Raw genomic sequence first — 17,159 nt, 5'->3', positions numbered from 1 at the left:
ATGATATCAAAGAAAATGACAGTCCACAGAGAAAAAAACTGAGGCAAAAGACAGCACTTGAAAATAAATGATGCCCAGAAAAAAAAATGGAAGTAAAAGGCACAGTGAGAGATGCAGAGGTCTTAAAGCTTGTCTAAACAGCAATACAGATTGTAATTCGGCCTTTTTACTAAGCCAGGTGTAGACAACTGTGTAGTACGCTGGCAGAGGACACAGGCTTTGACATCAGGCCAGAGAAGTGTGCAGAAGGCTCCATAATTGAATGAGCGATCGTGAGTGAGTCATTTTTCCTCAGCTCTAGACTGAAATTAACTGTGATTTGAGCAAGGGCTATAGAGAGGATTAAATATTATAATACACATAAAACCTAACACTGAGCCTAGCACAAAACTACTTAACGTTACAAGGAAATGTTAGGAGAGGGAATATTTCCAAGGTTTCTGTCCAGACCTCTAAATTTCTATAAACATTGATTTCTTATTGTGTATGTATGTCTGAAGGGGTGTGTACAGATGACTTTGGTTGTCTGCAGAGGACTGAAGAGGGTGCTGGATTCACCAGAGCTGTTGTATTACGCTGCCCCATTGGGTGCTGGGAATGGAAGTCAAGTCTCTTTAAGAATGGTAAGTGCTCTCAACCACTGAGCCATCTTTCCAACCCCTCTAAACTATGCTAAATTAAACAAACCAAAAATGAATTCCTGTAATATATGTATAATATTGGAGAATTTATTTCTCATATTTGAAGAGTAAGAAATACTATTTTAAAAGGTACAGTTCAATTCATCTAAGATACTACTGATAAACAGGAAACACGAGTCTACACAAATCCCAGAAATGGAAGTATAGAACAATCTCCCAACAAATAACTCTTGTTCCTGGTGTTTTAGTAAACTGATACAAAGTCTGATTTTAATATATAGAATACTATTTTATTTTTTATTTTAAACATTTCTTACATATTTAAAAATATACAGGGGTTAAGAAAAACCTCAATAAAGTGACAACATTTCTTTAACAGACTTTTAAAGTCAAAACACCAGTGTGCAGACATGGTTGGCTTCTATGTTAGAGTCATAGGCACGCTTCATTAAATGTTTTTCATAAGACAAATTAAAAAAAAATCTTAAGTGCTAAGAAGGAAAATTCTCAGCAGTGTAATAGAAATTTTTAAAACTTTTCTAGCAAGAACTTAGGATAAAAATATAAGCTGCTCTGTTCACATCTGCTTTATTATGGCAGAACCTAAACTCCCAACAACTTATTATTTACTCTCAAGTAGCCCATTACAAAATTAGTTACTCTCCACATTTGAAAACAGACCATTATAAAACAAATTAATAACATCTCTAAACTGCTTTTCGTAAGTATACTGCATCACCAGCAGCACTAAGAAGGCAGCTTCCTCTACTCTAAATATCTAAACAACTACACAAAAGTATTTTCCTTTCAAAATAAGTCCATACATGTGGTTCCAATGTTGACAACTTAAACAATATATATATATATATGAAAACATTAGGCACAAGCCACATAATATAATTTATACTTTTGTAAAAAATATGAACTACATACCATAAAAATGAGTAGTGGACGTGAAATAAGTTGTTGCAAACCTAATACGCAATTTCAGTGTTTAACTTTTTCTAAAGGGCCTTATGAGTAGCACAAAGAGTGATATTCATCACAAGTGAGTATTCTGCATCTGCGTTAGGAATATTCTGGGCTTTATAGAGAAAATATAAAAACCTTACTATAGCAAAAAAAAACTTTAGGCACATGAACAATCTTCAAAGAAAGCAGATAAAATGTTTCCAAAATCTATCAAAGTATTAAACACAATCTCTTAGCTACTAGATTTCTTTGTTAGAAAAAATACCTTATTTAACACCTTGACTCCCTTATAGAGAGGATTCATTCATCAGCTAAGACAGTTACAGAGTTTGTTTCAGAGGAATGAAATATTGATTTGGCAATTGCAGGTGTTGGGGAAAGGGAAAGAAACCAAAAGTCCTTTTACAGAAGAAAAAAAAGATATTGTTCCTTTCTGTTTGTAGTGGAGAATCTGTGCTGTGAAGAAGATGACAAGAACATAAACACCTGTGGTATGAAAAATAATAAAACGTAACACTTACTGTGTACCCTCCCTAAACACAACACAACTGATGTAGACTGCATGTCTCAGTGCTATAATGGAAAGGTTATACTTGGCCTCATATATGTAGTACTTGTACTTTTCATGAAGGACAGGTTAGTAAATAATGAACAACTACAAGTACAAGGAGTAAAAACACAGAATAAGTCTAAAGAAAAGACAGAGACATAGGCAGAGAGAATGTAGAAAAAGAGATGCTAAGAAGCACTCATATTTTGTAGATTTGAAGTACCTCTTCGATCCTCAGTGATGAGGATCAAACACTGAACACATATTCACAAGCTGTAATCCTCTTACGAGATTATTCTCCATACATCCTTTCCTTTTGCTTTTTTTCTTGCACAAAAGGAAATAAAAGAGACCTTTAATGTCATTCCTCACTTCATAGTCAACTATTCATATAAACATTTCTCTAGGGCAAATTTCCAAATAAATCAAGAATACAATCCAAAACCAAAACCAAAATCACATTACATTTGATTTACTGTGCAGTTCTCTTCAAATGGAGCAGGAATTTGCCCGTCTCCTGGGCTTGGGATCCTGTGCTTCCTGATCCTTCACACACACACAAGATGTGCACATTGTTTCAGAAAGTCTTCGGAGGCCAAGGCGGAAAACACTGTTGGAGAGGCTGTATATTACACAGTTACAAAAACTATTGCTTATAGCAAGCCAAGTGGTTAAGAAGGACAGTGTTGGATTGTCCAAGACACGAGAACTTTCTAGGAGAAAGTAAATAATATATGGAAGCCATAGCATGTAAAATACACTGGTTATCCTAAATAAAACCATGGCATAGCGACGATCGGGGCTGTGTCCTGCCTCTCTAGAGGCATCTACCTCGTGACTAGGGAATCGGGCCCTCCGGTCATTTATCTCTTTGGTGTGCTGCCGGCAAATTTTGAAAATGTGAAAGTAAGTGAAGCAGACAACCAAGGCAGCAGGAGCATAAAGTAAACAGACAATAAAGCATGTAAAATAGGCACTGGTGAGCCAAGATGTGGCACACCATTCAAAAATGTCACCGTGGTAACCAGGTTTGCCCCAGCCAAAAAAAGAAGGCAAAAAAATTAGGCAGGAATAAATCCAAATCATAATAATGCAAACTCTCAGGCGACAAGGGGTGACCAATTGATTGTAGGAAAGAGGCTTGGTTATTGCAAGATAGCGATCCACACTGATGCAAGCAAGACAGGCCATAGAAACACTTTTTAGAACTGAGATAATATATCCAAACACCTGGCAAGTCAATGACTCGTGGACACCTGTAGAGTAATGTAGAAGAGACAGAGTAGGAACCAAGCAGGTAACTCCAACGAAGAGGTCAGCATATGCCATTGTCTGTATGAAATAGCTGGTAGTATAATGATGTAACAGTGGAGCACAATGAAAGACAAAGATGACTGTTAAATTCCCAGCGATGATTAGAAATGTCAGCAAGACAATAACAACTGTCTCAAAGATGCAAACATCCTCCACACTGTAGTGACCAAATCCAAGTGGGCAGGAATGATGCTCGGACATATTCACAAGACTACTGCTCATGTTCAGGATCCTCCATTCAGTCCACTTGGATTCATTCATGGCTTGGAATTAGAAAAATTTGTAGCTTTGGCTGCAGCAAGCAGGTACCCGTGCCAGACACTCTGCAAATCAGTGTCTGAGAACCAGCTTCAGTAGAAAGTGCCAATGCCTGTATTACAGCTGAGCATCTCACAGTGTGCTCAGGTCTCTTCGTCAGCCTTAGTTCACCAGTGACACATCTCAGCTTTGGGGGATAAAGGAGGAGGATAAGCTAGAAAGGTGAAAAGAGGTCTCTTGTTAGCTCCTTCTGGTGCTTTCAAGCAACTTTTGCACATACAGGCACTTCTAGAGAAACTGGATTTATTACCTAGTGCTATGAAATATAAATCTGTAAAAAAATAAAAAAATAAAAAAACACACTGTCAAGGGAAGAAATGTTTCTCTCAAGATACAGTTTTTTAGAGAGCAGCTAGAAAGAAAAATAAAAGAAACAGTCTTAAACTGCCTAAGGTCTCCTAATTCAACTGTGATGAACTACGATAAAAAAATGTACTCATATTTTAGAATTCAAATAATTAAGATCTTAGTTTTAGATGAAAAGCCAAGAAAAAGTTCACATGATAAAAAGTGTTCTTGGCCTCAGTTCACATCTAATACTGATGGAAAGACTTTAAGAACCATTTTTCTTTCATTTTTTAAAAGGTAAGAACAATAATTCTATAAAGGCTAATTACAAAAGAACCATTTGTATGGACACAACGAGGTACACAGGGATAAAAATCAGGTTCCAGATTGCTATATAATGCTTATGAAAATAAAAGATAATTTCCAGTAGAGAAGATATTGCACAATGAGTTAGTGTATCAACACCTAAAACTAAAAGCAGAATAAACGTCTAAAGTCCTAATTCTCTATTCATTCTTTGAACATTTATATGAAATTAGCATTAGACCACCACAATTGCTGATATGCTGACAGCAATGCAATTTATATCTCTTCTATTTCAAAATAAATCTTTGTTATTAACTTCAGCTTCTATAACTAAAAATAACTTTCATTATTTGGTAGGATATGTCCTTGTAAAGAAGCATAATAAAACACACAGCTCGAAGTAATTCCTCACATATTCAACAATACACATATATTATAAATGTAGATGAAATTTAGACAGTAATAGAAATGTCCCTGAACACTGAGCACATTTCACTAAAGATGCTGCTAGTATCTGTTAATTAAGTCTTTCTAGTAGGTTTCATATTCCAATTTGTTACAGTTTTCCTATTTCCATTAGATGATTAACACATTAAATCATTACTTCAACTAAATACTTGAAAGTAGAGATTTACCTTGTTTTATTATATTTGCAGTTATTAGCAGCCATATGTTAAAAAAAATGCCTCTTCTGTTTCTGTATTCTATTTTAAGCAAAAACTCAATTAAAGCAGGGCCATCAGGTAGGCTGGGAAATAGTCTTTGTTTTAAAATATCTCAACACATCAAGATGTGTTTAAATCCTGGGCTTTGACATACTGTGATTCTGGCAGGGCAGAATCCATCCAAAAGGTTTCCAAGGTCATTCTGGCACCGGGTCAACATTTGCCAAAGTCTTTCCCCCAAGTACAAGCAATTCAGGGAGTCTCTTGTCACTCTTTGTTGGCATAGCTTTTCAAGAAATAGCATGCGCTAGAAATGAAAACATTTCCTTCAGGAACAACGTAGCAGCTTAATAGAAAGCATTCTTCTCAAAGTTATTTTCTCGTGCAGCAACACACCATTAAGGGAAGTCCTTCTTTTATGTCAGCCACAGAATACTCCTCCTTGAACATGCTGAGTTTCACTTATCACAAAATAGTTCTCTTGTTACAGGAATAAGGTAATGCTTCTCATGCGAATTCACTCATATCAGCTGTGAAGCGGGGCTGCTTGATTCAGAAGTCCGATTTACTGTGATGCAGTTAGCAAGATGCTGCCGGGAGAGTCTTTACAGTTTCTCAGTCTCGCTGCTTCCACCTGAGCCAGAGTCTGCTCCTCCTCCTTATCCAGAGCTGATGCAGAAGAACTCACCATCAGAAAGGTGACTCGGTCCTCCTGCCCCAATCAGCACAGCCAATGGCTACTGCAGCTGAAACTGTCACTAGGTAACAGTTGCCAGGCACATGCAGGCTTATAGACTTAGTCTGTGAGCTCCGATCAAGATTGACAAAGAAGACAATGAAACTGACCAATCCTTTTAAGATGTAAACAGCATTTAATGGCTTCTGAAGGCATTCTTTTTACAGCATCTGTAGAAATTATTTCTTATGTATAGTGCTAGGGAAACAAAACTGGCATATACTTTTAAACCTTGTAGAGAAAGTACCACAAGGTACTATGACACTAAAAAGTCAGCAGTAATCTAATACTCTATGGCTGAAAAAAAACTTATGAATTATTAAAAATCATTTAAGTCCTCATGAACTAAATTAATACAACTACTTCTTTTTACTATAAGGTAAATGATCATATTTTAAATAAAAATTAAAAGTCATTTATTCATCTCTCCAATACATGCCCCCACACAAAAACTTATGAATTATTAAAAATCATTTAAGTCCTCATGAACTAAATTAATAAACTACTTCTTTTTACTATAAGGTAAATGATCATATTTTAAATAAAAATTAAAAGTCATTTATTCATCTCTCCAATACATGCCCCCACACATATGAATATGCTTAATTTGGCACTGACCTGCACAACAAAACACCAGGAAAGAATCGTGACAGTGAAACCTGTCTGGAGAAATACCTGGGTCAATCTGATCTAAGAGGACAAGGGCCATGAGAATAAATAGAAGCACTTAGTCCATGGTTATCTGTCTATATCAAATATGTCAAGAGGTAAAGAAATTAATATCCCACAGTGCTTGAGCTACATATATTACATATATAAGTTAGCAGAAGCAAAAAAATTGCTCAAGTATTTGGTGTATATTAAAACATTTGTATCTAGGTTTACTTACTACATGCAGTCATTCATTTATTTTAAACTTATTTCTCATGCTTTATTACATCAAAAAAAAACCTACCAGAAAAAAATTTACAATTGTCACAGGATTAAAGCTAATTAGGAAAATAAAGATGCAATGGAAAGTAATACATATTGAAAACATGCCCTATATGCCAGAAAATGTGCTATGTGCTTTTATACTTTTTTGTTCATAAAATTCTTAAATCTCAGACCTGAAATGGCTCAGCAGATAAAAGACATTTGTCACCAACAACCCTGACAACCCAAGTTTAATCAACATCCATGACACTGAGGAAGGACAGAAGAGAAATTCACAAGTTTTCCTCTGATTCTCACATGAGCACAAGTATGCCCACACACACTAACTTGATCTACTCCCCTCTCCTGCCTTCCCTCCCCTTTTTCTCCTTTGTTGTGGGAACTCCTTCAGCCAGTAGCTTTTAAGATACTGGTCCACTTTGGGCATGGTCTCATGTATTATAAATGCAGATGAAAAGTGTGTAAGGCGACCTTTTCCTGCTGGATTTGGTTCCAGATCCCAGTGCATACAGAGGACTGCAGATGGATACTCTTACAGTGAGTTTATCTTCAAATAAATACACTTTTGTTATACTCCATCCTGGGCGATTGTGGGACTCTTTGATACTACTACAATCATTCACCCTTTGCCTTGATCCCTTCTTTCTTTCTTTCTCTCCCTCATTCTCCCTCTTTCAATAAATAAATATATATAACAAACTATTTTTAAAGCTCAGATATCTATGTAATCAGTATAGTAACTACTTCCCAAATAAACAAAGTGGGGACTACTGAAGGAAAACATAGTTTGACTACGACTACAGAGGTAAGAAACTGGGACTAAAAAAATTGTCAAAACTGTCATTCCTAACACCGAACCACTAAATCCCATTCTCTTCTTTCTTCTAATGACTGTCATTTAGAAAATCTCTTCATGTCTTATAAAAATGACTTAAAAAGTATAGAAAGCCCACTCTGTCCCCCATGTTAAACTGTTTTTAGTTTTTGTTTGTTTGGGTTTTTTTTTTTTTATAGAAGACCGTGTTATTTTTAAAATCTTCATGGGTGGTCAAATACAGAAAGATAAGTACACCTCTCAACAGAAATATTTATGAGACAAATTAGAAAAGTAAATCTTAGAATAAATACATTCAGTTTTGTAAAGTTAAAATTTAAGTATATTGCAAGTTACAATGTATTTTTTTACAGAGAAATATTGGATTTACACAGATACCTAAAACCATTTAAACAAGGTAGCACAAGAATGAGACAGATTTTCCCTGTGTAACCCAGGCTGTCCTGGAATTCTTGCTGTAGACCAGGCTGGCCTCGAACCCAGGGAGCCAGCTGCATCTGCCTCCCTGATGGAATTTAAAGAATGCGCCACCATGCTTGGAAAGATGAGAATACTCTTAATTATAACAATAAATATTCAAAATAAAATTATATTTGATAAATATTTATGGATATAGACATGTTATCCATTCCACACTAAGAAAAGTAAAATATTAAGCTTTACTACAAAACAATTTTAAAAGGCCAAGTGCTAGGGGCTGGAGAGATACCTCAGCAATTAAGAGAGCTTATGGCTCTTGTAGAAGACCTGGCTTTGGCTCCCAGCACCCACGTGGCCGTTTGCGACCACCACAAACTCAAACTCCAGTTCTGGGAGATTTGATGGCATCTTTTGATCTGGACAGACTCCTAAATACACAAGTGCAAACTGCATACACTAAAGCACATATGCATAAAATTAAATTAGTAAATCTAAAAGGTTTTTTTTTTAAAAAAAAGTGTTCTTACTTAATATTATTAATACTCAAGTTAACAAAATTTAAATCTTTTTTAAAAAGACACATTTCAAAATAGTTTTGAATTATAGTAGTCCTAAAATTACAAAAATGGTGAGCAAAGGTGCAAGCTTTAATCCCAGCACTCTGGAGGCAGAGGCAGGTGGATCTCTGTGAGTTCGAGGCCAGCCTGGCCTACAAGAGCTAATTCCAAGACAGCTAGGGCTGTTAGACAGAGAAATCCTGTCAAGAACGAAAGAAGGAAGGAAGGAAGGAAGGAAGGAAGGAAGGAAGGAAGGAAGGAAGGAAGGAAGGAAGGAAGGAAGGAAGGAAGGAAGGAAAAGAAAGAGAAAACAAACAAAAAATTTTTTACACAAATTAAAGTGCTAGATTGCTTTAGTTGCATATATTTCCTAAACATAACACTAGGAAGGATTTTACTCTAAAAGGATTGTAAGCAATCCACGGTTGCATAGGCTTCCAAGATAAAAGGTAATGGTTGGCCGGGCGGTGGTGGCGCACGCCTTTAATCCCAGCACTTGGGAGGCAGAGGCAGGCGGATCTCTGTGAGTTCGAGACCAGCCTGGTCTACAAGAGCTAGTTCCAGGACAGGCTCCAAAACCACAGAGAAACCCTGTCTCGAAAAACCAAAAAAAAAAAAAAAAAAAGGTAATGGTGGGAAAGAGAGTTCAGAAAGTAGTGCTTTTCACCCACTAAGCTTCCATCCTTCCTTCAACTAACTTAAAAAAAAGTGTTAGAAGTTCTAGTAAGGCATACTCTCCTTTATAATAACTGACTCACTAGCCCCTGAATTTTTTTGTATCAGTTTTTCTGGTGTGGTAATTACAGGAAATAATTTAGAATGTGGAGCTTCAATAACAAAAGAGCAGTTACATATAATTACATAGCACATCACATATGCCATTTTTTCTTTTTAATTCAAGAGCCAGTCTTCTCATTTTAGAGGTCTGGTGTCCCTGCTATTCGTCATCATCACTACCAACTACTTCCCTCTCCTTTCAATTGACAAGTGCTAACCAGGAATCATCTCAGAAATATCTTTAGTTAAGCTTACTTTATACTTACTTCCTAAAAGCCCAAACTAATTTATTAGAAGAAACACCATTTAGTATTTACATATTACTTAGCTTATCTTATATGTTATTTTATATATGCTGTTCCATTATTAAAAATCCAAACAATGTCCTAGACAACAAAGTAACTGTGATGGTTTAAATGAGAATAGTCCCCATAGGCTCATATATTTGAATACTTGGTCAACAGTTGGTGGAACTGTTTAGGAATAATTAGGAGGTGTGGTCTTGTTGAAAGAGGTGTGTCACTGGGGCCAGGCTTTGATGTTTCAAAAGCCCAAACCGCTCCCAATTAGCTCTCTTTGTCTTGTAATTGTAGATCAAGATGCAAGCTCTGAGTTACTGATCTATTACCATGTCTGCCTACCTGCTTCCATGCTCCTCACCATGATGGTCATGGACTCATTTTCTGAAACTACACCCACCCCATTATTTCTTCTATAGTTACTTAGGTCATAGTGTCTTATCACAGCAAGAGAAATATAACAGTAAAGGCAGAAATTAGCTATTAATGCCAAGTAGGATAAATAACAAACGGTGACTTCCAAAGAACCACATGAGCAGTACAGTAACATTACAAAGAACAGGAGAAGATAAATTAAATGTCATCTCTTAAGATATTTTAAAGGAGCCGGGCGATGGTGGCGCACGCCTTTAATCCCAGCACTCGGGAGGCAGAGGCAGGCGGATCTCTGTGAGTTCGAGACCAGCCTGGTCTACGAAGCTAGTTCCAGGACAGGCTCCAAAGCCACAGAGAAACCCTGTCTCGAAAAACCAAAAAAAAAAAAAAAAAAAAAAAAAGATATTTTAAAGGAAGCAAATAGTGTGTGGATTCAGACTTTAATTCCTCAACTATTCCATTTCTCTGTCTCCATTGTCATGACCTTAGGAAAACCAGCAACACTTTTAAATTAGACGATTGCAGTGGCTTCCAATCTGGTCTGTGTTGATCGTGGCTTCTCTTCAATCTGTTATGCACAAAAATGAGTATCTTTTCCAAAATTCAAACAAAACATGGCACTTCCTTCCTTAAAATACTTTAGTTTAATCTGCATTTTATAAAAGGTCCTATAAAAGCTGATCTCCATTTAACTGTCTAATCTCATTTCCCTTGTAAATTATCCAGGTTACACAAACTCCCCACACCTTGTCACTATATGCCCCAAACCCTCATAAACTCACTGTGTTCCCTTCTGCCTCAGAGTACTCACACTAGTCGCTCAATAACCGACCACTTCCCTCATTCAATCTTTCCACCTTACTCCAAGAACTTCTTCCCAAAGGAAGCCTTCTCTGAGTTCCCACAGAGTACCATATTCTATACTTACCATCATTGTAATTATTTATTTTATTCATTTTTTTCTTGATCAAGTTGAAGTCGCACAGGGGGAGCAAATATTTGCTAAATTCATCATATCTAAAGTGCTGGTATTAGACTGCTGGGCATTGGATAGCAGTTTGACAAACATATGTCTAACGTCACTAACTTTTATGTGAGACAATTAGTACAACAGAAAAATGCAGTTTCTGTAAGATGAAAATAAATCAATTTCACTACAATCCCTTGTATAACAAAGACTTCTAGGAAGAAGTAAGAAATATGACCAAATTGAAACAGAGAAAAGTTGATCTATTCATATATTCAAATACTAGATAAGTATTAGTAATTTATACATCTGTTTAAATCCAACTCTATACCAATGTTTGAAAAAAAATCATTAAAACAATCTTTAGACCTGGAAAATAAGGGAGATTAAGGTGGCCTTTAAGGACAAACACTAGTGATATTGGAATGATAGAACCATTCTGTGCTTTGACTGGTGCAGCTGGTACCATTGTGGGTGTGATATTGTACTACAGTTCTGTGACATGCTATCATCAGGGAAATAGAGGAAAAAATGCCTGTAAGCCTACCTGTTGTTATTGACATATACATCACAATCCACAACAAACATCAAATAAAAGTACAATTAAATGCAAAAAGTTAAAAATACAACAAAAAGCTTGCATTTAAAGAGTTTAAATTCTAAGAGCTAGAGACAATATTCAGTGGTTAAGAGCACTTGCGACTTTTGCAGAGGAATGGGGTTCCATACTCAGCACCAAATGGCCGGTTAGAACCATATGTAACCCCAGTTCCAAGGGATCAGACATCCTCCTCTGTGCTCCATAATACCAGGTATATGTGCATGTGTATGTATACACACACAGACAGACACACATACATACATGAAGGGAAAACAAACATACTGATAAGACAACAAACATTATTTTAACTTAAAAAGAAAAAAGAGATGAAACTATGCCGTTCCCAGTTCTCTAATCTTAATACACATACCATATGTTATCATGCCTAGCAAAGAACCTCTAGACCAGTCATCATTTATGTATTCTTATCACTTGGGCTTTGGGTATGATAGTTGGAAATATTATACATATAGAAAGAAGGACATAGCTGGGCGGTGGTGGTGCACTCCTTTAATCCCAGCACTAGCAAGGCAGAGGCAGGAGGATCTCTGTGAGTTCAAGGCCAGCCTGGTCTACAGAGCTAGTTCCAGGACAGGCTCCAAAGCTACAGAGAAACCCTGTATCAAGAAACAAACAAAAAAAAATGGAATATACAAGCATGAACTTCCATGCACCCTGTACTGAAAGTTTCAGTCAATATAATAAACAAGAAAATGAAAAGCCATTCAGGAAAGTCATAATTATATGTGTGAGAAATATTAAAATAATTACTCCTAACCTACAAGGAAATGAATACACTTTATCAGAATATGAGGCATATCATTACTATAGAAATGCAACAAAAAATGGAAGTAAAATACTAAACAATAAACCATTTACAATAGGCTCATACAGCTGAACAATGTTTCTATTCTGAGAATTGCAGAATGCCACAAAGACAAAGCTAAAGGTTTAAGGATATGGAAGGATATACTATCCTTATGCTTTTGAAGACTTGCTATCATTAAGTAGACCAGATTCTCACTAGTTTATCTACTGCATACTCACATTAAAATCTAGGCAGATTTTTTGGTAAAACTAACTAACTTCTGATTATAAAATCTATCTATAAACACAAAGAATTTTGAATAGTTATTGTAAAATAATCTTCTAAAAGAAAATAAAAACAAAATTGGAAGACTGGCACAACCTGATTTCAAGACCTACTTTACAACCATGGTACAAGAGACTGGCCTCATACAGATCTGTAAAACAGTAAAAGCTAAAAAACTGAGACCAGAGTTATTGGTCAGTTGAATATCAGTAAGATCTCTAAAACAAGGCTGGGCTTAAGGAGATCTTTTCAGTAAATAGTAGTTAAAAAATTTGGAAACCCACTGATAAAATATGAACTAAGGTCACCTCATACTACACATAAAAATTTATTTGTGGTGGTGGTGGTGCATGCCTTTAATACCAGCACTCGGGAGGCAAAGGCATGTGATTCTCTGTGAATTTTAAGTCAGCCTGGTCTATAAGAGCTAGTTCCAGGACAGGCTTCAATGCTACAGAGAAACCTTTATCTCAAAAAAAAAAATAATTACTTGAATGATATCTCAAAACATAAAGTTTTAAAACATAAACAACTTCTAAAAGAAAATACATTATAGGAATCTATTCATGGCACAGAAGCAAAGTTTGAACTATAATAATAATAAGCTAAATTTTAATTTCCAAATTTCTTACCAAAAGAAAATCAGCAAGTCAAAAGACTAATTGAAGTTACTAACAAAACACATACCTAACGAAGAAATTTTAAAGTAAACTGTGGCTACAATACTGTTACTGACACTATAAATTAATAAAATACAAAAAAATCAAAAATTATAATAACAGAGACTGATAGTAAAATTGTGGTTACCATGGACTGGCAACAGTAATGAGGAGATGGGAAGATGTTAGTAATGAAGGTGTTAGTAATGAGGAGATGGGAAGATGTTAGTAAAGGAATACTAAGTTGAGAGAACTAAGTTTTAATGTGATATTGCCAGCAAACTGACTACAGATTACCAAAATGTACCTTACTACTTTATTTTTAATTAGAAAAAAAGTAATATATAATTCAGGTACCACCAAGAAAGTCCAACTTTTCAAGAGATTTATATATTCAGGTTGAATTAGATTACAACATAATCATACATAATCATAAATGACTCAAAACACCACATAGTACCATCAACATGTACAACTTTTAGAGAACAGGAATGAAACATGCTCAGTATCAAACCATTAATTAGTTCAAGGCTAAAAATAAGCAATAATAAGATACCCATGAATTTACTACAGTAGATAAAATTAACAGAATGGCAATAAAATTTTCGGTAAGATTGTAAAGAACTGAAATTTCTACTAACTGTTGGTAGTAGTAGAAAATGGCCCAAATTTAGTAAATATAACAAACATTTTTAGAAATCCTTATTGTAGTAAACGAATCTACACTATGGTCACCAGCTCATTCCAAAAGACCTGCAAACAGCCCTTGGTCGCTGGCTCTTTGGGCTACCAGGTGTCCCTGTGTAGGTGCTGAGAAGTTCCATCTGGATGGGTGACTGTGTGCTATCCTGGGGTGGACTGTCCCAGAAGAGAGCACAAACCCCCTTCCCCCAGCTAGTACCATATACCAAAGTTAAACCAGGACCAGGTGAACAACCTAAATAGACCTGTTAGTCGCGAAGAATTAGAAGTTGTTATAAAAAACCTCCCTACCAAAAAAAGCCCAGGTTCAGATGGCTTCAATGCAGAATTCTACCAGAACTTCCAAGAAGACCTAATACCTATACTCCTTAAGGTATTTCACAATATAGAAACAGAGAAGTCATTGCCAAATTCCTTTTATGAAGCTGCAGTTACTCTGATACCAAAACCACACAAAGATACAACCAAGAAAGAGAATTACAGGCCAATCTCACTCATGAACATCAACGCAAAGATACTCAATAAAATACTGGCAAACCGAATCCAAGAACACATTAGAAAAATTATCCATTATGATCAAGTAGGCTTCATCCCAGAGATGCAGGGCTGGTTCAACATACACAAATCTACCAATGTAATCCATCATATAAATAAACTGAAAGAAAAAAACCATATGATCATTTCATTAGATGCTGAAAAAGCATTTGACAAAATTCAACATCCCTTTATGATAAAGGTCTTAGAGAGATTAGGGATACAAGGATCATACCTATGTATAATAAAAGCTATTTATAGCAAGCCGACAGCTTACTTCAAATTAAATGGAGAGAAACTCAAAGCCATCCCACTAAAATCAGGAACACGACAAGGCTGTCCACTCTCTCCATACCTCTTTAATATAGTGCTTGAAATTCTAGCGATAGCAATAAGACAACATAAGGGGATCAAAGGGATTCAAATTGGAAAGGAAGAAGTTAAACTTGCATTATTTGCAGATGATATGATAGTGTACATAAGCGACCCCAAAAACTCCAGCAAAGAACTCCTACAGCTGATAAACACCTTTAGTAGCGTGGCAGGATACAAGATCAATTCCAAAAAATCAGTTGCCCTCCTATACACAAAGGATAAGGAAGCAGAGATGGAAATCAGAGAAGCATCACCCTTCACGATAGCCACAAATAGTATAAAATATCTTGGGGTAACCCTAACCAAGGAAGTGAAGGATCTATTTGACAAGAACTTTAAGTCTCTGAAGAAAGAAATTGAGGAGGATACCAGAAAATGGAAGGATCTCCCTTGCTCTTGGATTGGGAGGATCAACATAGTAAAAATGGCAATTCTACCAAGGGCAATTTATAGATTCAATGCAATCCCCATTAAAATCCCATCAAAATTCTTCACAGATCTTGAGAGGACATTAATCAACTTTATATGGAAAAACAAAAAACCCAGGATAGCCAAAACAATCTTATATAATAAAGGATCGTCTGAAGGCATTACCATCCCTGACTTCAAACTCTATTACAGAGCTTCAGTATTGAAAACAGCTTGGTATTGGCATAAGAACAGAGAAGTCGATCAATGGAACCGAGTAGAAGACCCTGATTTTAACCCACAAACATATGAACACCTGATTTTTGATAAAGGAGCTAAAAGTATTCAATGGAAAAAAGAGAGCATCTTCAACAAATGGTGCTGGCAGAACTGGTTGTCAACGTGTAGAAGAATGAAAATAGATCCATATCTATCGCCATGCACAAAACTCAAGTCCAAATGGATTAAAGACCTCAATATCAGTCTGAACACACTGAACCTGATAGAAGAAAAAGTGGGAAGTACTCTACAACATATGGGTACAGGAGATCACTTCCTACGTTTATCCCCAGCAGCACAGACATTAAGGACAACATTGAATAAAAAACAATGACTTCTCGAATTTTGCATGCAAATGGATGGTAATAGAAAACACTATCCTGAGTGAGGTATTCCAGACCCAAAAAGAGGAACATGGGATGTACTCACTCATAATTGGTTTCTAGCCATAAATAAAGGACATTGAGCATATAATTTGTGATCCTAGAGAAGCTAAATAAGAAAGTGAACCCAAAGAAAATTGTATAGTCATCCGCCTGGAGAGGGGAAGTAGACAAGACTGCAGGGCAAAAACTGGGATCTTGTGGGTGAGGTGGCATGGGGCTAAGGGGAAATGGGATGAGAAACGTGAGAAGGGGAGGATGGGAGGAGCTTGGGGGATTGGGATGGTTGGGATATAGGAAGGGTGGATACGGGAGCAGCGAAGTATATATCCTAAGGGAGCCATCTTAGGGTTAGCAAAAGACTTGACTCTAGAGGGGTTCGCAGGTGTCCAGGGAGATGTCCCCAGCTGGTACCTTGGGCAACTGAATAGAGAGAACCTGAAATGACCCTATCCTATACTGATGAATATCTTACATATCACCTTAGAACCTTCATCTGGCGATGGATCGAGGTAGAGACAGAGACTCAATTTGGAGCAACGGTCTGAGCTCTTAAGGCCCAAATGAGGAGCAGAAGGAGGGAGAACATGAGCAAGGAAGTCAGGACCACGAGGGGTGCACCCACCCACTGTGACATTGGAACTGATCTATTGGGAGCCCACCAAGGCCAGCTTGGGACTGAATAAGCATGGGTTGAAACCGGACTCTCTGAACATGGTGGACAATGAAGGCTGATGAGAAGCCAAGGACAATGGCACTAGGTTTCGATCCTAATACATGAACTGGCTTTGTGGGAGCTTAGCCTGTTTGGACGATCACCTTCCTGGACCTAGATAGAAGTGGAAGGACCTTGGTCTTCCAGCAAGGCAGGGAATTTGTACTGCTCTTCAGTATCGAGAGGGAGGAGGAATGGAGTTGGGGGAGGAGAAGAGGAGTGGGGATAGCGAAAGGGGATTGGGGGAGGGGCAATATATGGGAGGAGGGGGAGGGAAATGTGAAACGGGGACAGGTGGAAATTTTAATTAAAAAAGACTAAAAATAATTTAAAAAAAAAAGATATACACATATATATTCAATGATAATATTATTTGTTTTTAGGTTTTAATTGAGATAAATTATTTGGAATAAGATTATAACATGTAACATTGATCTAAAATAAATATACCTAA

The 17,159-nt window shown here is 36.6% G+C and overlaps 2 protein-coding genes across 5 annotated transcripts in view; both read right to left on the bottom strand.

Moving 5' to 3' along the window:
* Positions 1 to 17,159, bottom strand: part of Rabgap1l (RAB GTPase activating protein 1 like) — a 659,411-nt gene that overhangs the window by 442,274 nt on the left and 199,978 nt on the right. The window lies entirely within an intron of this gene.
* Positions 1,665 to 5,537, bottom strand: Gpr52 (G protein-coupled receptor 52). Its single transcript, XM_057769690.1, has 2 exons — positions 5,025 to 5,537; positions 1,665 to 3,949 (listed from the first exon to the last, which is right to left on the bottom strand). The coding sequence occupies exon 2, from the start codon at positions 3,736 to 3,738 to the stop codon at positions 2,653 to 2,655; it is 1,086 nt and encodes a 361-aa protein (XP_057625673.1). The 5' UTR covers positions 3,739 to 3,949; positions 5,025 to 5,537; the 3' UTR covers positions 1,665 to 2,652.

Source organism: Chionomys nivalis, chromosome 5 (genome assembly GCF_950005125.1).
Source record: "Chionomys nivalis chromosome 5, mChiNiv1.1, whole genome shotgun sequence".
In the NCBI taxonomy this organism is placed as follows: Eukaryota; Metazoa; Chordata; class Mammalia; order Rodentia; family Cricetidae; genus Chionomys; species Chionomys nivalis.
The sequence above is the reverse complement of the archived record's forward strand: the minus strand, read 5'-3'. Positions and strand labels throughout refer to the sequence as shown.